At 33.9% G+C, this 24,753-nt stretch overlaps 1 protein-coding gene across 3 annotated transcripts in view; it reads right to left on the bottom strand.

The window, feature by feature from the left end:
* Positions 1-24,753, bottom strand: part of CAH1 (carbonic anhydrase 1) — a 120,323-nt gene that overhangs the window by 5,531 nt on the left and 90,039 nt on the right. For all 3 annotated transcript variants that reach the window (XM_085822174.1, XM_085822175.1, XM_085822173.1), the window contains exons 4-6: positions 19,241-19,336; positions 14,716-14,830; positions 13,006-13,112 (exon numbers count right to left, since the gene is read on the bottom strand). In XM_085822174.1, the coding sequence (XP_085678300.1) occupies positions 13,006-13,112; positions 14,716-14,830; positions 19,241-19,336 (318 nt within the window). The remainder of the gene's footprint in view (positions 1-13,005; positions 13,113-14,715; positions 14,831-19,240; positions 19,337-24,753) is intronic.

The following is a 24,753-nucleotide window of genomic DNA, read 5'->3' as shown; positions in this document are numbered from 1 at the left end:
TTAGGCCCAAATTTTGAGAGACAGCATCCCGGGCAGGGACGGGACTGAGGGCCTTTCACCCTTCTTCTCTTACCGCCGACCTCTCGAGAGGACTTTCGGCTTGCCGCGTATTTAGAGTACCCCATGCCGCATAGACATTATACTTTTATAAACATCCATGCTTTCTCCGAGATTTGAGCCCAGGCCCTTTGGTACGACTCTTCTCCTGTGGTAGTACCAGGACGACGTGTTTTCGCGAGCTCGCTTTTCGCCTTATTATTTTAAGTTAGTTTTGATATAGTTTACACAAGAGTTATATCAATTTAAAATTCTTCAAAAGCTGAGCAATTTGATATGCATCTGGAGCGATTCCGTTTATTAGTGGTGGATTAATTAAGTCTTTAAAGCAGAAGTCATTGTTCGTATCGCGACCTCGTGATATCTGCTGAGGGTTACCGTGACCCCGTGAAGTGCCGTTTTGTGGTGTTTACATCTATTAAGATTTCTCTGGCACCTACAGGCATCCAATTTCAATCCTAGTACCTTTGGAAAGTGGAAGATATGATCTCTTCATTGATACCAGTGCTGTGATTGTGAAGTGTTTGTGCGATTCATTACAGTGTTTTTATTGTGCGACATAAAAGTGCCATACTTCTGGATTAATCTGCCCTTATCTCCGGTCTAAGTGGGAATATCGACACCATTCCTAGACGATAAGGTAGGCTTTTAGATTACCTTTCTTTTAGTGTATCATTCGTCCTGCTAGCTTAATTAGTGACTAAGTGCCGTAAGATTTAATTGCAATTTTCCTGTGTGACCTTGTTCTTTCCCCGGTATCCTCACCCGGCTCATTTTTACGACACAGCGGTGGAGGGTCGGTCCAGCAGGACAGGTCGCCTTTTGAACTTGTCGGACAACTCCTTGTCAAGCTTTTCTAGCGCATGCGCGCATAGTAGAGTGCAGTTGCTATAAGTCTTGCACGTGCTTTTGTTTACAATTTGAACTTAGCTGCACGGTACTTAGCCAGTCTTTAGTACACCCAAATTTTTAACCCTGTTCTAGTTTTTCACTGTGCATTTAACTTTTATTCTATTATATTTACTTCTTTTTATTACTTTATCATCATTATTATAATTTTTATACTTATTTAATTTCATCTTCCTGTAAATTTTTGTTTGTGCTTATTTACTGATAGCCATCTATTGTACTCTGTTTCCATACCTTGTTAAGTTCGTTTAGATTTTATTTCTGTATATGCAATTATTCTGTGTATTGTATGCATTATTCTGTGTATTGTATGCATTGTATGAGAAATAGGCTCTGTGGCTGGTTTCTTCACAGCATTCAGTTCCGTACATTTAGCATTTGTGACGGAAATTAATGAGTTTTCTGTAAATTCCATTCACTTCTCATTTACTTTTTACCTTGTACCCGTGCACGCTAACTGTTGGCAGCGCTTTCATTGCACGCACTTATATTTAACTGTATTGCCTTAGATTATGTAACTGTACGCTTTTTATTGTAATTCTGCATATTAACTGTCATTGTCTGCATTATATCATGGTACTACAATGTACTCTATCTACTGACGAAGATATAACAACGTCGTCTAGCGCCTTAGACCCGACCTCTATCTTAAACTCAGACATAGCTCATGCTGAAAAGGTAGGCCTCTTCTACCAGGAAATCAAGAGAGTAACAACTACCTACCGAGGTGGTAAATTTCTGCTCCGAACAGAACTCAGAGAACGTATTCTTACCTCACTAGAGGCTCTACAGAAGCTAGCCCTAGAAGGCCCCGAATATACAGCAAAACCAACAAAAGCCGACACAAGTACCAATACCTCCACTCTCTTCTGCTGCGAATTAGCACATGCAAATAACCAGTATCAAACAGACCAGCAGAGGCATAACGTGTTCGCTGTAGCACCACTGCCTAATCCGATCAGAGGTCCATCCTACGCGGCTGCCGCAGCTAAGGCTAAAGATACTAGTCACATAACTACGCCCCGGCACACACTATTACTATATCCTAAGGAAGCCACCTGCTCCACCAGTCAAGACCTTAAGGCTAAACTCAGCCAGGAATTCCCACTCCCCAAGATAGGAGTAACGGTATCCACAGTCAGAAACATACAAAAAGGAGGGCTAGCCGTTGACTGTCACACGAAGGAGGACCTTGACAAGCTAAAAAATACGCTAAACAGTGCAAAGGGACAAGAACTGGTAGAGACCAAGCTTCCCGCCACAAGACTTCCAAGAGTTGCTATCCACAGCGTCCCACATGAAGTCCAGGAACACGAAATAGAACGAGCTTTGGCATCGGAGCACAATGCTACCAAATCAACAGTCAAGATCCTCTACCGCCTCCGAGATAGAAGAAACACAGTTAAATGGGTTCTTGACTGCCAACCTACAGTCTACCAGCGAATCATGCAGGCTCCCAGACTCTACCTCGGCTGGCGCGCATACCGAATTGCAGACTTCTATAACACCAAGCGATGCTACAGATGCCAGGAACTCGGCCACACTCAAAAGGAGTGCTCCAACAAACATTATTGTGCATACTGCACAGAAGAACACGACATCCGTGAATGCCGAGCGCAGCAGCCCGCGTGTATCAACTGCGCAGACTATAACTATAGGACAAACAGGAGCATCCCCTGCGATCATCCAGCCTATGATGTCAACTGCGCCTCGTACGGAAGATACATCGCTAATATCAGACGCAGTACCAGATACGAGTGATTTGCCACAGCCGCCCACTCAAATAATGCAAACACCAGACATCCAACGAGAAGTTATCAAATGCATCCAGATTAATTTACAAAGAGCAAAAGCCGCCGCGTCACAATTGATCCAACATACAATCAACCATCAACCAGATATACTATTGATTCAAGAACCTTATTGCAGAGCAGGGGAAGTCGCCTGTTTGCCACTCTGTTGGAAAATATTTCAGCGCAAAGCACAACAGAATGAGCCACCACCAAGAGCAGCAATCGCCTGCTGCAACCCGCTCTGGTCCCCGCTGATAATCACACAGAAGCGAGACCATGTAGCAATCCTCCTCAGCTTCTCAAATTCACAGATCATCATTTCCTCCATCTACAGTCCCCCACCGGATGCTATCCACCAGACCATCATGAGCATCGAAGAAGTAAAGACAAAGTGCCCCACAACATCACATGTTATAGGCGGTGATTTTAATGCCCACAACATCATATGGGGTTACCCAACTACCACTCCAAAAGGGCAAGTCTTGGAAGACTACATATTGGCCAGCAATCTGCAAATCATAAACACCCCCAACGCGCCACCCACATTTGACAACACGTACCACCACGGATGGCCAGATATTACAGTGACTACTAATGATATAGCCAATAACCTACAAGACTGGATGGTAGCAGATGAAGAGAGCTGCTCGGACCATCGCTACATACACTTCAATATTGCAAGCGACACAAGGATCAGCATCTTTAAAAGATACAAACTTCCGGGTAACAAATTGCGAATACTTAACAAAGCTTTCTCTCTAACATTACAGCAAGAAGAGCAGGAGCTAAGTCAATACAAGAGCCCCAATGATCTGAACACTTATACCGAGCGGCTGCTTGACACTCTACGAAGCATTTGCGATCAGCACCTGCCCACCAGAGCAGCAAAATGTTTGCAAGGAATTTCCTGGTGGACAAAGGAACTGCGACAGCAACGGCAAAAGTGCAGGGTTTTACGACGTCGCCTTCGCACCAACATTAACGAAACCACCAAGAATGCAATACTAGCGACCTTTAGGGAGGAAAGAGCGCATTATAAAAATAATATCCTTAAAGCCAAAATAACCAGCTGGCGTAAGTTCTGCACAGAAAATAACAACCCATATGGAATTCTACACAAGCTTGCCACCAACAAGCTCTTTAAGCCGGATCAACTCGATGCCCAAATTGCCAACCAACCCATTACCACCAACATAGCAGAATCCACGGCAGCTACAACCTTAAACACAGTCTTCCCAGCAGACGATCCGGACGATGACACGCCAGAGCAAAGGCACACAAGGGGAAACACCACTATCCCAGAGACTTCAGACGACGAACCATTTGAAATGGAAGAGATCAAGCAAATCTTTCGACAGCTTCCAGTCAAAAAGGCACCAGGTCCTGACGGCCTGGATTATGCAATAATCAAGGTCGCCTTCAACGCTCGACCCACTTACTTTAAAGTTCTGTTTAACAAGCTTCTACATTGTCAAATCTTCCCTACTGCATTCAAACAAGGACAGGTCGTCCTGTTTTTAAAAAAGCATAAATCTCCGGAAGATCCAAGATCCTTTAGACCCATATGTCTGTTATCTGCATTGGGTAAGATCTACGAAAAACTGCTAGTCAACAGGCTGAAGCACCATCTATACCGACAAAACTTTCTTAGCCCACATCAATATGGATTCAGGACAGGCACATCTACCATCCATGCTCTAGAACACATTCGAAAACATATAAATGACAACAGAATCAACAATCTACATACTGCATTTATCTCTTTAGATCTTCAAAGTGCCTTTGATACTCTCTGGTGGCCTGCAATAAAGCAGGCCCTCAAGGAGGCAAAGTGTCCAAGGAACCTTTTTAATATCTTCACTGACTATCTCCACTCTAGAAGTCTAATTATAGTCAATAATAACGGTGTCGTCACTAAACAGCAGGAAAGAGGGTGCCCACAGGGCTCATGTGCCGGGCCTCTACTGTGGATAATCACGTTTAATTCCTTATTACAAATGAAATGGCCTACCCATACCAGAGTGATAGCATATGCAGATGATGCGGCATTGCTAGTCTCTGGCCGCACAAGAGAAGAACTCGAACGAAATGGTAAGGAAACCTGTTCCATATTTTCAGATAAATGCAGTAGACTTAAATTGATCATTTCCGCACAGAAGTCAACGGCAGTAGTCATCACACGACCGAGAACTAATCCAACGCGACGGCCGTGTATAAAATTGATGGGACGAAATCTAAAGATTTCAAAAACCATAAAGTATCTCGGACTTAATGGGATCAGGGTCTCACATGGCTGCCCCACCTTCAAGACATCAGAGTCAAGACAGCAAATATAGCTAAGAAAGCCAGACAATTCCAGGGAAGCAACTGGGGGCAAAACCCTCACATCCAGAAACTGCTATATCTAACGGTAGCGGAGAGAATTGTTCTTTACGCATCGGCTATATGGGCGCAACCAATGAGCAGTCGCAAGATCAAACTCTTGACAACAATACAACGGCCATTTGCTCTAAACATAAGTAGGGCATATAGGACAACGGCATCAAGTGCAATAACGGTCCTTGCGGGACTAACACCCCTGCACATAAAGGCCACCATAGAAGCTGCATATGAGCGCCTAATTAGGCTAAAACAAGATGCCAACTTTGCTGGCACCGCCTTCCATGCAACACAGTATGAATTACCAGGGAGTGTGCAGTATGTGCACCCGGCACACAAATGTAAAGGCATCCATGTCGTGACAGCACAACACCCAACGCCTCTCAGAGAAACTCCACATGTGAACTCACGATTCTACACCGATGGATCAAAGCATGACAATGGAGTGGGATGCGCCTTCGTTCACTTCAAAAATGACCGAGTGGAAAGCAAATGGAAAGGCCATCTCGCTACCCACAACAGCATTTTCCAGGCAGAAGCTGTGGCAATAGCAGCAGCAATTCAGTATGCTCAGGATATCAATCTAGCAGCAACCGAAATTCACACAGACAGCATGTCAGTGCTACAGGCAATCATGAATCACCACCATACCTCACCCACAATTATAGCAATCCAACAGCTCCTGCGTAACAATATGCAAACACATATCAAACTAATCTGGGTGAAAGGACATGATGGCATAGAGGGTAACGAGATGGCAGACCAGTTAGCAAACGAGGCGGCACTCAACAACGACGCGCAAGAGGTGACAACTCCAATCCCGACTTCGTATTTAAAGCGAACGCTAAGAGAACTAAGCAAAGAACAGTGGCAACAGGAGTGGGATAACTGTGATACAGGAAGAAGGACACATGGATTCTACCCAATAGTAGACAACGAACGTCTCCAGGCCATTGCACCCTTGACATACTATATCACGGGGCACGGCCCATTTCCATCCTATTTTCAAAGACATGCAATTTCGATGACAGATATATGCGTCTGCGGGGCAACTGGCTCCCCCGACCACTACATATTTGAATGCAGCCTTACATCCAACTTACACCTACCACTCTCAGCCACAAATATAGAATCATATAAACGATTCATCATTAAGCACCCACCAGCGGTCAAAAAGATCTGCCAAATAATTAGGCAGGTCAACGACCTAGGGCAAGATATCTGCCAACCAAACTAGCGTCAATTAAGGCGTCTCATAAAGCAACCATAGTCAGCTTTCACTACCAAATCATCAACAGAATTCTGACAGTCTCTTATACTGACAATCAGCTGAATGCAACTTACAATATGTTTAAATTATGTGCTGCGCTTATAACATAACTGCACTGTAACATAACTGCACTGTAACATAACTGCAGACATAGCTGCTTACTGCGTACAGTACTCACTTACGGCGTATAGAGCAAACTACTAACTATGAACAGACTGCTACCTGCATTGTTTCTCTGTAGTAGTTACAACGACTGAAATATCTATAGAAGTATTTCCTGGAATAACCACAGTTATTACAACAACTGCGAGTTATATATCAGTGTATAAGGTACTGTGCGCAGAGTAATTGGAACGCCCTGACAAATCGTGTACAGAACTTATCAACAGTGTACAGAGCTCAACACTGACTAATCACAGGTTACTACTTGCATGTCCATGCTAGTCCATGCTTAACTGAACAGTGTAAAACAAATGTGTATCCGACTTTGCATTGTGTAACCATTCTGTAAGCATTGTGTATACAACAAGCATCATGTATCTATTACAATACTAATATGCACTGTGTATTCTACAACATAGTGTTTCTCCTACAGTCATTGCCAGTACTGTATTATACAAACGCGTTATACAAACTATCTGCAATAAATATGCACCTCATTCTGCACTGAATTTGTCAAATTCTGCACAGTATCTGCTGTATATAAAGCATATAATTACTATGCAACTATCTACATTGCGTGTGCATTACCTGCAATACCTTACAACCTGTTGTGTATCTGACTTTGCACTGTGCATTTGTTCTGTGAGCAATGTGTATATAAAAAGTACTGTGTACCTACTTTAATCCAATAAACACTGTGCATCTAATATAATATAAAATAAGCTCAGCACATTCTATAACATAGTGTCTCCACTACAGTTATTGCCTGCACATCATATCTGTATTACTCAAACTATCTGTATTATATCTGCACTGTATCTGACATATGCATAATGTATAATGCATCTATATCTATCAATATTGTATCTGCATTACATGTATAATCTCATAGCTTCGCATAGAAATATATAGCTTGGCAACATAGCATGCATGGTGCTGCGTACTATAATTGTGTGTATGCAATAGTATAGATTTTTTTTTAATGTGTAAGTATAATTGTGTTTATATAATTGTGCACAATTGTGTTATATACCGTAGTATAGTGTTTTATTCTGCGTTTTAATACGTTAGTATAATTGTGTTTGCATAATTGTACACCATAACTGTGTTGTATATAGTAGTATAGTGTCTTATTTCGTTTGTACAATTGTGCGCAGTATAATTTCTAATATCTAATGCTTTACAAGCATAGTGTATATGTTTTTACATTGTGTATAAGCATTATGTATATAAAAGCGCTGCATATCTATTCAAATTAAATAAGCATTGTGTACCTGATATAATGTATTGCATAATGTATTCTCCAGAGTAAAGTTTCATCTGTAATTACTATATCATCTAATAACAAAATTTAATATTCTACAGTGTGCCTGCATGCTTTATGTATGTTTATTTGCGTATTTTACATGTGATATGTGATCTAAATGTGTCTAAATGATCTAAATGTGTCTTTAGTGTCAGTGTATACTATATATTAGCTTAAATATGTTTCATTATAAGTATGTGTTTTACTTGTATAAGTGTGTGCAAACTAGTATCTAATTTCTATTTTTATATAATGTGCTTACATGTTTTATATGTGTTATATATGTGCTTTTATATGTGTTTTACAAGTGTTTTGTATGTATCTTTATATGTGCAATTGTATGTACTTGTATGTGTATGTATATGCTGTAATTAGTGTCTAACAGTGTCTAAAAACCAAGATGTAACAAATCATCCGCCTATCGATCAAAACTAATGTATTCCTAAGACGCCTCTGTATGGCCATGTACAATTACGTAAAATTCTTCAATAAACTCCCAAGGTGGCCTCATGAGGCTCCTGGGAGTTGCTGCCACTAGATAGGGAAGGGCGCGAGACATATGCCTGTTTACCTCTGTTAAACATCAGGCGTCCCCGTCCTCCGTCACCTGTCACCTGGTACGACAATCACAGTCATTAACCACTATCTCGGTTTGCTTGCACCTTTTATTTTAATAATTAAATATGTATCAGAAATATGTTAAAAATATATTAAATTGTATATCAGAAATCAGCAGCAATATTCAATCTTTTATTCTAACAGTTAAATGTGTTAAATATGGCTGCTGATTTCTGATTTTAATGTACTTCACTTTCTACGAGGATTTCGGAAGGAATAAATAAATATTTTATTAATATTACTTAAAACTTGTAACTGAACTTTGAAAGGAAATAATTCTTTTAATGTTTATCAAAAATTTCTTCTGAGCTTTGAATTTAACAATGTACATTAAAAAATTCACAATGTACATCCTTCATAGATTAACAATTTAATTAATATTTACGTAATTCATAGGAGGCAAATTCATGATTTTTAAAAGGATATACATAAATACTAGTATATATTTAATTTTTTCATTTTCAGTAAGTGCAAATCTTTATTTTGTGTACATTCATTATATTTTTCGAGTAATTTACAATAATTTAGCATATATCGGAATTTTTAAGCAAGATATATCCATAAATATAAATTGAATGAAAATTACATGCATTATATCTATGTGTCGAATTTTAACATACATAATTTTAGATTTACGTTTAGCCATCAAGTTTCAAACATTTGATTTAAAACATATTTCTGTATACATTCATTAAAACACGTTTCTGTATTCAGTCATTATCAAATTCAAATTTTGTAGCAAATATATTTTGGAAGAGCATTCAATACATCTCTTAACAATTTTACTCAAGATAATAAGTTCTCTGATATTATAATAAATAACAAATACTCATTTCATATTTAAATATTAACCTCACTGTCATCAGATTGCAATCACGATTCCCTTACTCTGCATAGCAGCTTTACTTCTTTTTTTGAAACAACTAACTGATCTAAATTCACAAACTTCTGAAATTTCCTTAGAGGATTTCGAGGTAATTTCATTTTTCAGTTCAGATATGTAAAACCTAAGTGATTATTTTTCAATTAAATAAAGTCTAAAAGAGTTTAAAATGAGCAACTATCATGCCTAAAAATTTTAGAAATCACCTTTAATTAAAATTTATTATGTTAATAAATAGTCAATCATAGAGCCTCAAAAATTTTTTTAAATTAATTTTTCAAAAAAATAAAATTATGTTATTTTTAGCATAGGCTATTTTAATTGTACATTATTTTTCCATTTCAAAGAAAGAAACAAAAGAAACAGATAAAAATAGTGATTTGTTTATCCACAATGCTGAGGTAGTGTATATTATATCATTATGTGGATTATAAAAAGTGCATTTTATTTAAAATATTTTAACGTTTGAAATATAAAATAAAATTGGCAAACAAAATATCGATGACATTGAAATAAGAATACAGATTTTCAGGCTTATACCAGTTTGTTATAAAGAAATTGAGCTTTAAAGCGAGTTATATTTTTGCGATATTTTGACATTTTAAAGATACCTTGACTTCTTAAGGAATTTATCGTTCTTTATACGGTCCACCAGCGGCCGAGCGGTAAAGTCGCTGAATACTGGTAGTTCGGCCCGAGGTTCGAAGCCCGCGAACGGGCTGGCTGCATGGGCGTTTTAGTGGTTTTCCCCATGTGTAATGTGTATACGAACCAGTTTACCTTAGAAAGGTCCTCCATGAAGGCATCCCTTCCCTTAGGCAAATAGCTCTAGTGTGCTTTGCCATAATTAAATACACCACCACACCACACCATTCTTTATACACATCATTGAAAATTTATTAAAATCTACATTTATATTTAGAAGCTTAGTATTTTACTGCTTTAACCATCCAGCAATGAATGTTTATTTTGTGCGGAAATATCCCATATTTTTTATTTGTGCGGAATTATTGTGTGCGGAAGCATTACTTAACCGCTGTCAAGGTAAAGTCCTCTGAATGTAAACAAATGTACCAACTCACTTAAAGACAATCAAAGCTCGGCAGCATTGCGTCAGCCGTTGTGGAAGGAAAGCGTTTTCTTCCATTTCTTCTTTCCTGGCCAGAACGCAATAGAAAAAGGAATTTTTCCATAAAAGAACATGAACTGAAATATGTGAAATCAGGTAAGGGTATCCTGAAATTATTATGTGTCCAAGGCGAAAGTGTGAAAGATATGTTTCTTATCATAAATTCGCATTCATAAGCTTCCTGAACAAACAGAAGTTTGGGCTTTCAAAACTTATCAAATTTTTAAAATTTAAGGAAGACCTGAGCAGCAAAATTTACGGTTGGGAAAAATTTCTAGCACTTAGGGAGATCTTAGGGCATCAAAATTTAGGGGGTTAAAAATTTTAAAGGAGGATCTGGGCAGCAGAAATTAGAAGCCGCAAAGCTTGAACCGGGTGGCAAAAGGTTTAGCTTCGACCCAGCATTTATTAAATAAGTATTAATGCATACTACGTAATAATTGAAATTTCTAAATTAGTTGCTTTCAATTTCTCCCTCCGGAGAGAAAATAAACTTGCTCGTAGATTAATATGATACATATGAATCAATTTGCAGGATTATTGAAAATATTATTATTATGCACCTGATTCACTAATTCTGCCAGTATCAACATCAATTGTACCAGTGGAATGACATTATTCAACTGCGCCTAATTAATAATTAGATAATGTAATTGATTAATAGATTGCAACTAAATGTATGGTATAATGCAATCTTCATAAAACAAGGAAAATTTAAGTTTGACTACGATATGAACTATTCGTCAACTAAAGCTGGTTTTATGATTTTACAAAACTTTCCACTTAAGATATTAAAACTGGTGAATTCAAAATTTTTCTGATACACATTTTATTGCTTAATCGGTGGGAAATTTGCATTCTCCTTTGCGTCTGCGCAGTTCAGAAAAGGAAGAGAAGGGCAACTGCATTTAATCCGTAATAGAAATCAAATTGATCTGGCTATCTTCGGGGGTGTCATAGCGGCTGTATCTGTAGTTCTCGCCATCAGTGCAGGCCACGGAATGCTGATGTGGATGCAGATGTCGAAAATAGGAATGACAGGTAGGAGTCCAGCAGAGTGTGGAGATTTAAGTCCCGGCCAGTAAATTCTACGTATGCAGCAACGTATAGACTCGTAATCAAGCTCTCCACGGCATAACGTAATATCAAGTCGACCCGATACGCATGCCGCAGCAGTTATCGAGATCAAGTCTATCCTCATCTTGTTTTCGCATATGCCATAGGTCAGCATACACTGTCCATCTATGCTGTTAAGTCTAAGGAAAGACCCATTTAATGTTATGTTTTTCACTTACATCCAGTGTTTTCCATGGCACCTAAATAACTGCGTAACCGTTATTCTTAACACTCAAGGCTATGAAATAAACAACATTAAGACAAAAAAATACAATCAAATTCGGTATCAGTATAACACTACTCCCAAATATTAATACATTTTTTTAAATTTAGTGTTAAACAGCACATTCTTTGTGAAAATTTTGGATACAGCCTTCGCTGGTGTTCTCCGAAAATCAACAACCTAGGCGGCTTCTTGTGTCGCTTACGCTTGGTACAGTTTCTAAAATTTGGGTTTTCCCAGAGAGTTAATTTCGGCATTAATTTATTAAAATGAGTGATATATTTAAATCCCTTAAAATATTGTTACGAATTTCGTACATATGTAATTTGAGTGAAATTACACTTTAGTCCAAAGGGGAAATTTGCGCAGAAGGACTAATTTCGTTTTGGCATTTTGCGTTGAAAACTATAAACGTCGAATCACTTTGTAAAGGCATGAGGTATTTTTTGGAAGCAGTAGAAGTGAAAAATGAGCAACGCCTCGCCGGGAATCGAACCACGGACCTCCGGAATACGCGCCCAGCGTGCAGACCATTACACCACGAAGGCACGCTAAGAAGGCGGGAGAAATACCTTATAACTTTTGAAACTGTTGTTGCCAAATATTAGAGCCCTGTATTAGATTTAACGAAATTAAATAATGAAGAATCTGGATGAATGTATGTATGTTTCCCGCATTGTGATAAACAAAATTTTTAATAACGTAATCTTCCATAGAATATGGCCATGTGAAAGGCACTAATTGAGTGTGTCTTTTATATAGAAAAATGGGTTCGTGATAACGAGTAAGTGCTGTACACATAGCATAGTTTTGTTAGAATCCAGAAAAAGATGATAAAAAAGACAATATACTGCTACAGTTGCAGAACTTTTGAGCTGATGTTTGAAAATATAAATACAACTGAAATTAAAATTATCCACCGTAAAGGCTTGTTTAATAAATATACTAATGCTTTCTTTAACTAGCCTGTGTGTTTCTTTATTAAATCGTAAAGGGAATTAAAAATAACAACTGACAACTTTACAAATAAAAATACCATACATTATAGAAAAATGTATGTTATAAGTTATCTCACCACAACCAATCTATAAATATATATATCATCACTTAAAGTAATTGATAAAAAATTTAAGTTTTAAAATGCGGAAAATTTTTTTTACCTGTTCTTCAGAGACTTCTATAGGCCTTTTAAATAGAATCCATGTCACACTTTCATAACATGGGGGAGTAGTAAGAGATCCTTCGTACGTCCAATAATCGTGAGACTCTGACGATGATTCAGGGAAGAAAAATTTCAGATAAATATAAATAAAATTTTAGGTTAATCTTCAACCACAAGATTTTTTTAAAAATTATTATAATAAGTCAGATAATATTACAAATTTTGATCCATATTTTATCCGTTTACCTATAAATAAATAAAAAGAAATAAAAGAAAAGGCGACTGACTATTACAAAATTGTAAGATGTTCGCTCCTTATATTGTAACTAACACATACTGTGCAGTGATACAAAATATTTTTTAAAGTTTTTATAAAGTAAGATTTTATTTATTATTCGTTAAGATAATTAATGAACTAAAAGGAGAAAAATAATTTATTACATAGTTTAATGGGAACAAAGATTAAATAAATCTCTATATAAAAATTATCTAAATTTTATTTCAGGGATGATAAAAGCCTTGCGCGTCCTTAATAAATTTATAAAGATAATGGCTTATACTTCTGGCAATGCAATTAATTTAATATGTTACATTATTTAGGAGTCTAGCTTTTATTATTTGTGACGTAAAATTATATTTTATTTCACTAACAGTTTTCATACAAGTGACTACAGAACTGTTTTTAAATATTTCTTTCATAACTTCCCGCATGGACGAATCCAAAAAATCGATATATACAGAGCTTATCCAAATTAACAGAAACACTATTATGTTTAAAAATTTAATTTGTCTTCCATCGATTATGCAGTAAGCCGTAAAAGTAACTTTTTTTTTTGTATGATTATTTGACATGTATTTGAAAGGTTGCGTAAAAACTCAAATTTTTAATTTCAATTATTAATTAGACGACTTAGCTTATAGTCAAGTTGGTTGATGAAGGCTGGATGGAAACTTTTTTGCTACAAAACCGCATACGGTTACGTGCGCCATACAATTGGTTAATATAACAGATACTATATAAACTAATGTGCAACAATATTAAATACAACCAAATGAGTTAAAATATATAACTTAGCTAAAATCCTATAAAATACATCCAAATACAGAAAATGAAAATTTTCACACACATACCCTGCATAATTTTTGAGATAAAGCAAACATGAAATTTGAAGTATTTGTGTTTATTCAAGTTTTTAGAAAAGAGAGTAAAGAGAGAAAGTATTAAAGTATTTGAAAAGGTCTGCCATGATTCGCAAAGTTTTTTTTTTTTTTTTTTTTAATCTATTTGCCTCTCTATTTTTCTGCTCTAGAGCACTGAAAAGTGCCATTCAAAGAACATCCTATTAGTTAAGTTTAAAGCAAATTCCAATAGACTGAACAAATAGGAATTAAGATTACGTTGATCAGGTATAGGTAATATTAATAAATTAAAAGAGAAAGCTCGTCTAAAATTTCATAATCAAAATAGAATTTCTACTTTTTAATGCACATTGATTTCTTAAAGTTTTACTGTTATTTAAGCTTACAGAAGTCACTAAATTATAATTTTTAATTCAAAAAGCATTTTGTGATTATTGCATGTGAAAAGTTCAAAAAACCTGAAAAAACCGAAGCCAATGAAAGACCTAGCTTGACATCCGATAAAAACTCTTAATATAGAGTATAAATATAGGTTGACAATAATGTGACTAATTGAAAAGAATGTTACCTGGTATGAAAGCAGATGGATCTACTTTTTTTGGAAGAGAACATTCTTCTCCTTTTTGCGTTATTTCGTGCAAGATATCTGTTATTTTTCCAAGCTCATCATTATGTCTACCGATCTGTTTAATCAAAAAATGGAACGATGATCAGCTGTTAAACTATAGTTATATAAACAGAATAACATTTTAAAACCATAAAGTAAAATACAAGTAAAATGTTTCATCGCAAAATTACAGTGCGGTAGACTTTGTAACCAAATTTCTTTTTTCATTCTTCCGCAGATCATAGTAACCAATATATATATATATATATATATATATATATATATGTATACTGCTTACTTATATAAAATTATGTATAAAACTATATATATATAATATTGTTTCATAAGAAAAATTGAATTTAATTAAATAAATTTAATTTAAATAAATTAATTAAATTTAAATACAAATTTAATTAATAAATTTAATTCATTCTTTTGGCTTGCTTTTAAAAATTTGCTTTTTTTAAATTTTGGCTTTAAATTTGCTTTTTTACTTTTATACGTGTTTGTTAAAATTTAAATTTAATTTGTTTAAATATATATATATATATATATATTCTGCTTACTTATATAAAATTTGAATAAACTCGGAAAAAGTAATCTTGATTATCTTCTCTAAGGAAAATGTGTAGTGAAGAAATTGAAGGTGTAAAAATAAGTAAGCCTTTTGCATAGGAATTTTAAACAAGTTAAAAACAAATTGTAAATGTAAAGTTAAAAAATCCATAAAAGCTGCACTGAAAAATAAACACTTGAAGCACAGTAGAGAGAAATCCAAAAAAATAGAAGAAAAAAAATATTAATCTCCTTTGCTATAAAATAAGGTTTTAGTTTAGGTCGCTTATTAAGAGAAAGCTTTTAATTTTCGAAATTTTGAGTTCAGGACCCAAATTAACTACGTCATTAGCAAGCCATGTGACATAGACTGATCTAGAAATGATGCAGTCCAGAAAAGCTATTACTATTTTTAGAATAGAAAGGAGGAAGTAAGGGCTATAGCTAGTTTAAATTATAACTATGAGACTTACATATTTTTTTACCTTACATATATATATATGTCAGTTATTTTATCAAAACTTAAAATATATAAACTAGAAGAAATAAATTATTGTATCCTCGGAAAATACTTTGAATTGAATCAAAAGTACCTTAAATTTATAACAAAACAATATGCAAATCGCTAAGAAAATTTTTTTTAAATGCTTTTGAAAAAGTTTTAATAAATTATTACGTAAACTTTTCTAAAAGGAAAATTCTAATATTATTACCATTACCATTATTCATATTTTAATGCTTTAAATTTATTTTCCAAGGAGTAATAATTTAAAACCTTAAAATCTGAACAATTACGGAGTACTGAAAATTATATATATCATATATTTGTAATATTTTGGTGACTGGGCGATAGCTGTAAGGGATTTAGGCAATTGTTTTACTGCGTAATTTGAATGACGCGTAAGGAAGGAAAGACTTGCAGATAGACCTGGCATTAGATGCTTCACATAATTTTATTACTGGACAGCTAATTCTTGAGACATATACTTCTTCACACATTATCATGGGCACAATATGCATTCAGTCTTCATAACATTGTTTGAAATTCACATCTTAGACAATGGACAAAGCAGACAGACGAGCGGCGGGTGTTAGCAAGAGTAAAGGCAAAGCAGGAAAAGGGAATACTCATTTAGATGAAGCGTTAGGTACAAAGTTTCAGCTCTTGAAGTGATTGGCTGTAACATACTTGCATTGCTGTAAGTTACGTAAGATGGTATGAAACTGATAAATTTTGAAATGACGCAGTACAGAAAATGTAATTATAAACAAATACTGTTTTTAGAACTGCAAGGAGAGGTGCACAAATTAAGATAAATGAAGAATTACTCGGCTATTGCTAATTTAAGTTGCGATTTCGATTTACATATTTTTTATCTTACATACATAAGATTAAAAATATGTAATTCATACATATGTTTGTAAGAATTTGAATTATGGATTTTAATAATGCGATGCTTTTGCACAGCACTATTTTTATCTAAGGAAAACTGAACATACGTGGTACTGTTTATTTGTTACCAAAGTTCCAAAAATAGTGTTAGTGAAAAAGTTTTAATACAACCGAAGGAAACAAGTAAGATCATTTTCTAGTTATTGGAGCCCTTAAATCTGAATAAAAAACTCCTAAATACTTTTAAGACCAAATTTGTCCAGACATTATTTACATATTTAGTAATCGAATAAAACATTTTCTACATCAGCACAAGCACTATTAAATTGAGATTTAAAATTTTCATATGATTTAACTTTGTTAATATTCATTGAATATGAAGATAGCCTCAGCCTTTATTACTCTAAAAGCAAATAGTTACACGTTAATGTTTATATTTCACAGAATTACCACAGAAGTTTTACAGTAGTGCAGTAAAAACACGCTAAATATTTTATAATATATATTATGTGTAATATCATACTTCAACAAAATAGTAATATAGTTCCAAATATTTGGATTTTCAAAAAAAAAAAAAAATATCGACCGAGAAATTTTGGTTTAGAAGTAAAAAATTACACAGAAAAGCTGAAGACAATTATGATACATCAAATAAAAACAAAAAGCTTTGCGTAACTTTAAATTCAAGCCTAGGACTATCTGAGTTTACTACCACCGGACCATGACTTTTTAAGAAGATGTGATAATAAAAAATTAAATCACTTTGAAAAATACTGAGGCCTTTTGATTAAAATATTTATTATATTTCTCATATTTCTTCATATTTCAGATTAAATATGTACTGAAATGCATAGAACTTCAAATATCCAGATTACATTAACAGAAAACTTAATTTTACTTGATGTAGAAAATAGAATAAGTTAAATGGAACAACTGGAATTCTGTTGTATACTCATAAGCACCAACTAATGGCAAATTCTGAATAACTCTGCTATTATTTGTTTTTGAATAACTACTTAAAGAAAACAAATAAATATTTGAAACCATTCCTAAAGATTTTATAGTAGAAAAGGCGAATGTGTGTGCTGAGAACGCAAGTCAGCTGATCAGTGTCCACGTTTTCAAAGTGTTAAATATTGCCTTACTTTTTCTTTATATTCTTTACACTAGTTATACTTAATAGTATAAGTATCCGAATGTATAAGTAACCGATGAAAGTATCCGAATGATTAGCTCCGGATATCTTATATAAAATGCGACTCCTTATAAAAAAAAGTCTTCAAATTTTTTTATTCTTCTGGCATGTTTATTCGGAAAGTTTATACAAACTGACACGCAGAAATATTAATTCAGTACCTAAAAACATTCTAAAACATTAAAATGTTTATTTTATTATTCTTTGTTTTGGTGCTGTGTGATGGCAACGACTTGTAAAGAATTTAAAATGGAATCCTAAGTTTTAAAATTTTTATTTTGGGAAACAGATGAGATGTTATTTTTATATATTCATAAAGTGAATTTTAAGATTCTAATAATACTCTCAATAGGATGCTGTAAGCCTTGCTATTTTGATCTAGTTTTATGATTTGCATTCAATTTTAAGATAATTAAATGAATGAATTTTAAGGCAAGGGAGACCTACTTTAATTGTTATTTATTTCAGTTATTATTTATTGTTTATTTCAGTTACTTTTTGTTGTTACTTAAATATTCCTAGCGTTAACAGTGACATCAGCATCTTGATTAATATTATTCAGAAGGGCGAAAAAAAAAAAAAAAACGCAAAGAATAAAGAAGAGTGAAGAGAGAAAAAAAAATGTGTGTGGCGTGAACGTGTGGCTACAGCTTATAGTATCCTGAAAATAACAATTACGTACTTTCTTATTAAGTAAAAAGAAAAACTTGAAAAAAGAACTTCAGTAATATATATTTTTTTTAATGTCTTGGTGGTTTTTTTTTTTTTTTTTTTTTTTTTTTTTTTTTTTTTTTTATTCTGAACTGAAAATATGATTGTAACCTCGACACCAACTGAGATTACATATTAAAAAAATATATTAAAAATATTATTGACATTTCGACATAAAAATTGACATTTACAATCACATTAAAAATAAACTGGCATTTCGATTTTAAACTCCACAGACGCACTCAGCTGAAAATGTTTTACATTTATAAGTAAATGTTTTCGAAACTGAGAGTAATCAATCTGCGACAGATCACCGAGCTGTCAAAAAGTTTTATCTGAATATCTAAATATTTAAAGTTTTATTAGTCAAAACGTTTTAGCTAGATGAATTAACATCAACACTGAACAGTAAAAAAAAATTTAGTTCTGTCTCCGCGCGACGAAAGGTAATATTAACACATAAAAAAAAAAAAAAATTATTCGAGACTGGGATCGAAACACGGATTGATCACTGGAGATTAAAAACACGGGACGAACGTTGTACAGGACACAGATACGTTGGTTGGTCATTTTAATTCAAAGCATTATTCGATTCGTTAGAAAATCGGGGGCTTCCGGGTAAATAACAATACCTGAAAAAATATACCGATGACAGCGACGCCTTTGGAAGATGCAAGGGCTTCTTCTACACTGTTGTATAAATCGACATTCCAGTGCACGAGATGAAGCTGAAAAGAAATAAATCTCAAATTAGAAAAAGTTGTTACAAATATTGCATATACGAAAATTATTTTAACTAATGGCAATTCTGAAATAGTTCTGATAATTAGTAAAATTATACATGAATTATAGTATCTGTCGTATAATGAACACGAAAAGCTTCAGAAATTCGAAGCATAACAGGAAATTTAGTATTACGAGAGTAAATCAATATAACATTGAGATAAATGGCTATCTCACCAAAATCGTGAGATAGCAGCAAGTTAGAGATGGTTTTTCACGACTAACTTTTTGCCAAACTTGGAAATAATTTGGGAACTTTTGGGTCTCCTCCCTGTGCAATTGTAACTGTATCCCGCCCTATATAACTGGAACTGTGTATGCCTTCAAGAAATTTCGAGAAATCGAAGATACTCGAAATTTCTCGGTGGACGTGGGAAAATTATAATTATAAAGTTCAGTTTAGTTTAGGCAACGGTTCTCAATCTTTTGACTAACGCGTACCGTCTAAACAAAAATTGAAAATCTTTAGTACCACCACTACAAAGTATGTCACCATCACTCTTGAACAAAGCTCAGATCGCATAAATTTACGAGTGTTACAGAAAAAAACTCAGTCAGTATGTTAGTGTTTTAATTTTAGAATTTAATAGTCAAAAATACTTTGCTTCTTTGCGTACCCCCTATATTTCTCTTGCGTACCACCAGTGGTACGCGTACCACCGGGTGAGAACCCCTGGTTTAGAGTTTAGCCCAGAGTATTGAGAGAGTAATAAGAGATTACTGTGCGAGCTTTTCGCTTTTGAGGCATTGTGTTCATTCTTATTAGTTTAAATTGGTTACTACTAGCTGTGCTCTTTCATACTGAGATAAGAACTTTCGTGTGAAAGGTCCCAGAACTGTGAAATGTTTCTCTTTGGAAAATTAAATTTAATCAAGCTTTCATCGGTTGTGTGTGCATTCAATTCATTAAAAGCCCGCACGCAGCAATATCTATTTTCAGATTAACATAGTGCCAATTATTTTAAAATTTCCCTATAGTAACTATAAGAGTTTAACAAATAAATATTATTAAAATTCTTCATCCGACCTTTTATGAAATATATGACGACTAATTATTTGAGGAAGGTATAAGATTCTAGTTAAATTGATTATCCTTGGTAACTAGAATGCTTGGGAAATGTGTAGCGACAAATTGCTGATTCTTTAAAACAGCGAGAAAAGTCCAAAGAAGGGTTAAAATACCCTTTTATTTTAAGAATATTCATAGTCGGCCCCCTCTCGGGATTACAAGAAAACCTCGACAATAAGAAACTAAACTAGTGTTAACTAAATAAAAGCTAGCCGAAGCTGTAGAGAAATAACTAACTGAGTTGGCCTATATAAACCTCACCGGCGAATACTAACAGGCACATAGCAATACGGCCGAACGTTGTAAGATTTCACTTAAAGCAACAACGTGGCCAGAAGACAGAACACGCTCTACTGAGAACGTCTGAGCTCTTCTACGAAAGTGACCGAAACTTCCCATAAATACTGATTCTACCTCATTTACAAAAAACGCGATTCTAAAAACTCATTCTGATAGGAAGTTGTGGGTGGGATACAACAGAATAAAGGAAAGGGTTTCAAAATTTTAAAAAATAACCATTTGGAAATTAAAATAATGCCTACAAAGGGAAAGACGGATCGTTTTGATATAGTCTGCTTTTATAGTTTTTTTAAATAATACTTAAATCATAAACCTCCGGTTTCCTTCAGGTTAAATTAAAAGAATTTAAAATTTTCGACGTAACTGACCTAATGGCACTCTGAACCTGAATGGACTAACAACACCTGACCTGCAGTTGTAATAGCAAATAGTTTAGGTCATACCAAGGACTTTAATTTGAAGCTTGCGAATAAAATTTTAAAAATGTTTCACCTTATGCATAAAAATAATATCAATGCATAACGTCAAAAATTCGGGTTTCTAGACGGAAAACCAGAGAGTGATACGATGAAACTAAAACATGCAGCTGAGAATTGGAAGATCTGCGGTTAAAGACCCGACAAGGTCACAGTTGAGATTTCATGTTTCTGTATGCAAAAATGTTAGGTCTCTAAACCATCAAAGTTCCAGCAGATTCAAATTTTAAATCTAGCAGTTTTTGTAATACAGTAGAACTATAATGCAAATTTTAAATATCTGAATATACCTGAAATAAACTGCAGAACTAAACAATTTAGATTGAGGATCTAATTTTTAAGCCTTTGATTAAAAATGGCCCATAAAGGTCTGGTCCAGTTCTATTTTTATACTAAAAGATAATTGCTACATTTCCGCAAATAAAAAAAAGTCTTCTTTGATTCAAAAACAATTTTCATATAGTTAAACTATAGAGAATATAATTAATTAAGCTGATTTATTAAGAAAACAGGATTAGCTATTGAGATTATGCGCCATAACATTACATTTATATCTTAACTGCCTTGAACTTCTACTTATCCGAATAGGGCAGACTCTAAGAGATTTGGATAATCGCCCATCTATTATTGTGTTTTAAAAATAAGGAAAATCGTAAAAAAATGCTGCTTAATCTATTTTCTTTCACCGAACGAAATTACCAACGATCAAATTTCTAATTATATATTCCTTAAAAGCCAAAAGTGCTCAGCAGATAACAGAATAGTAGTGCAATTCTGCATTTGAGGAGGATTAACAGGTAAAAGGTTGTTTGAATTGAAACTACTATCTTGTAAATAAACAAATGAAGATCGGTATTAGGGCTGTTTCGTAAAAAGAATGTTTCAGTTATTGGAAGTCTATTTTCACTAACGATTCTAGTTGTTTTCTAATTAATCCTCTCTTAGCTCAGTACCCTTTTCAGTATTTAGTCTAACTACGGCTACAATGTTATATTTTTAATGATTTTAATGGTTTTCAGGATGTGAAAAATATTCTTTCAAAAATTCTGATCATAAATTTGCTTAAGGTGCTTAACACTGCATTAGTGCATTGTTGCTCATCTTTTTAGGACTTAATTACCTTTCTGTGGATAAGATTCAATTAGAAAATAACTCTTTTTTAAGTAATTATGAGTGATAAATTATAAAACTTTTGTTTCCGATGACTGAATATGTAAACAAAACGGAACTTATCTATAGTTAAATATTAATATTGAATTACAATAGCATTATATTAGAAAAAGTATTTTATGCTATAACTAGCTTAAGGTATACATAGTATGCGTGTGAAAATTTAATTTTCGAAGGATTCAAGTATTCGATATACCTGAAAAAGAAGTCCAAGGAATCTGGCCGAAGAAAATAAACAAAGTAAATGACTTCCTCTTTAGAAAAAATAAATTTTTAGAGATAAGAATTTTCTTTAGTAAAATGAACTCTGTGAGCAAATTTAGAAGTCCTAAAAAAATGACAGTTTGTCTAGTCACATCGATCTTCTTAAAAAGTTAAGTAAATTTAAAATTAAAATTAAATGCTAGGATTGCAAAATTTAAATTCCTGAAATTTCCAAAGTTTTAAATTCTAAACTGCAAAACGTTCTATAACTAACTTAGTAGGGACCTACCAACCACCTACACCTAAAGACGGCTTCAATATTTCTAAGAAGACTTAGGAACAAACATGTCAGGACTATTCTCTGTGCTAAGAAATTGGGGGTAAAAATTGCACTCTCTGGTGGTGAAGCGAAGTTTTGTTTCACAACAAGACGAGTATATCAGATACTTTTCATCCTCGGTTAAAAGAATATAAAATTTAAGTTAAGCTTTGATTTGAAAGTTGTATAGTTTAATAATGTATATTTTAATAATTTACAGGAGTTTGGAATTCTTCTTATAGGAATCCAGCAGACAGATAACTGATCACCTGCCAATCACAAAAATATTAGTAGTCAAAATTTTATGTTTCTTAAACTACCAGTTTCGACTTGAGATTCACCTAATTTCGACTTAAGGCACTGGATACATGAATCTACCGCTGATAGGAATAGACTAAAATAATCTGGAATCCTAGGCACAGCGTTCTTTCAAAGGGTCCTGTAAAAAATTCTTCTTGATTATGTGAAGGAAATGCGGGACCAACTGCGAAATTAAAATGATTTGGGGTCATTTTTGGAGTCTGGAGCTCTAGACTCAGGTTTTATGGTTCTAGGTAGTAATCAGGCCTTGGACTACAGACTTGTGTAATGTTTGCCCTATTAGAAGCTGCGATGGATTCTTATTTTCGCTTCTTGCAAGTTAGCATTTCAATCCATTAACTGCGGGATGTTTATTTCTGGTCTTCAGATAAAAAAAAGCACATTGCCAGAACATCTTTATACAGAAACATTCTTCATCTGAAAATGTTAAATATTTGGCCTCAAATAAAACAATGATAATTTTATCCTTGAAATCTTCCTTGAGTCTTTATTTTAGCTTTGAATCTTGATTTTGGACCTATAAAATTCATAAATGTTCTTTTATGAAGTATTTTAACTGTCGACTGATATCTTCGTCATTTAGCATATCCTAGATAGAACACTCTGTTTATATAGAAAAACTATACAGAAATAAAAGTGAAAAATTATATGCGGAAGTTTAACTTACTTTCAAGATTACGTCTTCGAATGGCTATTAAAATATAACATAATCTGCTCTTGATGTGGGTAGAATAAATCATTGAAGAAAACAATGCTTGTTTTTAAACCGATTGAAAAAAATAACTCATTTCATCTTCAGATTTATTTACCTGCGTTAGAATTCACTGAAGATAAGTTTCAATTACATTACTGATTTTATTAAGATTATTCTTACAACTGTAAGTAAATATCGATATTAATTACATACTCTTGTAAAAAAAAGATAATTCTATATCTTTTGCTCTACTCGGCCGATTGACAAAATTTAACTTACGTTTTTCTCTTGAAAGATGGATTTAAGATATATATTACATTTACATATAGCTTTGTTCAAACATAGATATTTTCACCCAAAATCGGACTTTTTCTGAAATGAAGTACCAATTTTTTTCCATATTTCGATTTTACGTCTCAAATTATGCCAAAGTGCCAAGTTTCGTAAAATTAGCCAGGGTAGTTTTTAAAAATTAGATCTCAAAATTTTAGCTTTTCATTGTTGATTGGATTCGGCATATATTTATTAATCTCTCTCTCTTTGTTTTTATTTAACTTACTTGATTCCTTCTTTCACATCTCGAAATTTAGGCTCAATCTAAATAAAACTCGCCCATTTTTTATTTATTTTTAAAACTTGTATTTTTAGTAAATTTTTTATGTTTTTTGAAAAATGTTTTGAATTATAACTTCTAAACTTTTTACCACCACCTTAAAAAAGATGTATTTCTATTCATGTTTGCAAAAAATTAGAGTTTCTTATTCAAAATGTCCCAAGATATAAGTGAATTTATAGATCCTGAAATTTGG

Source organism: Stegodyphus dumicola, chromosome 8 (genome assembly GCF_044657685.1).
Source record: "Stegodyphus dumicola isolate Sdum_Otavi_A_Nest chromosome 8, ASM4465768v1".
Lineage (NCBI taxonomy): Eukaryota > Metazoa > Arthropoda > Arachnida > Araneae > Eresidae > Stegodyphus > Stegodyphus dumicola.
The sequence above is the reverse complement of the archived record's forward strand: the minus strand, read 5'-3'. Positions and strand labels throughout refer to the sequence as shown.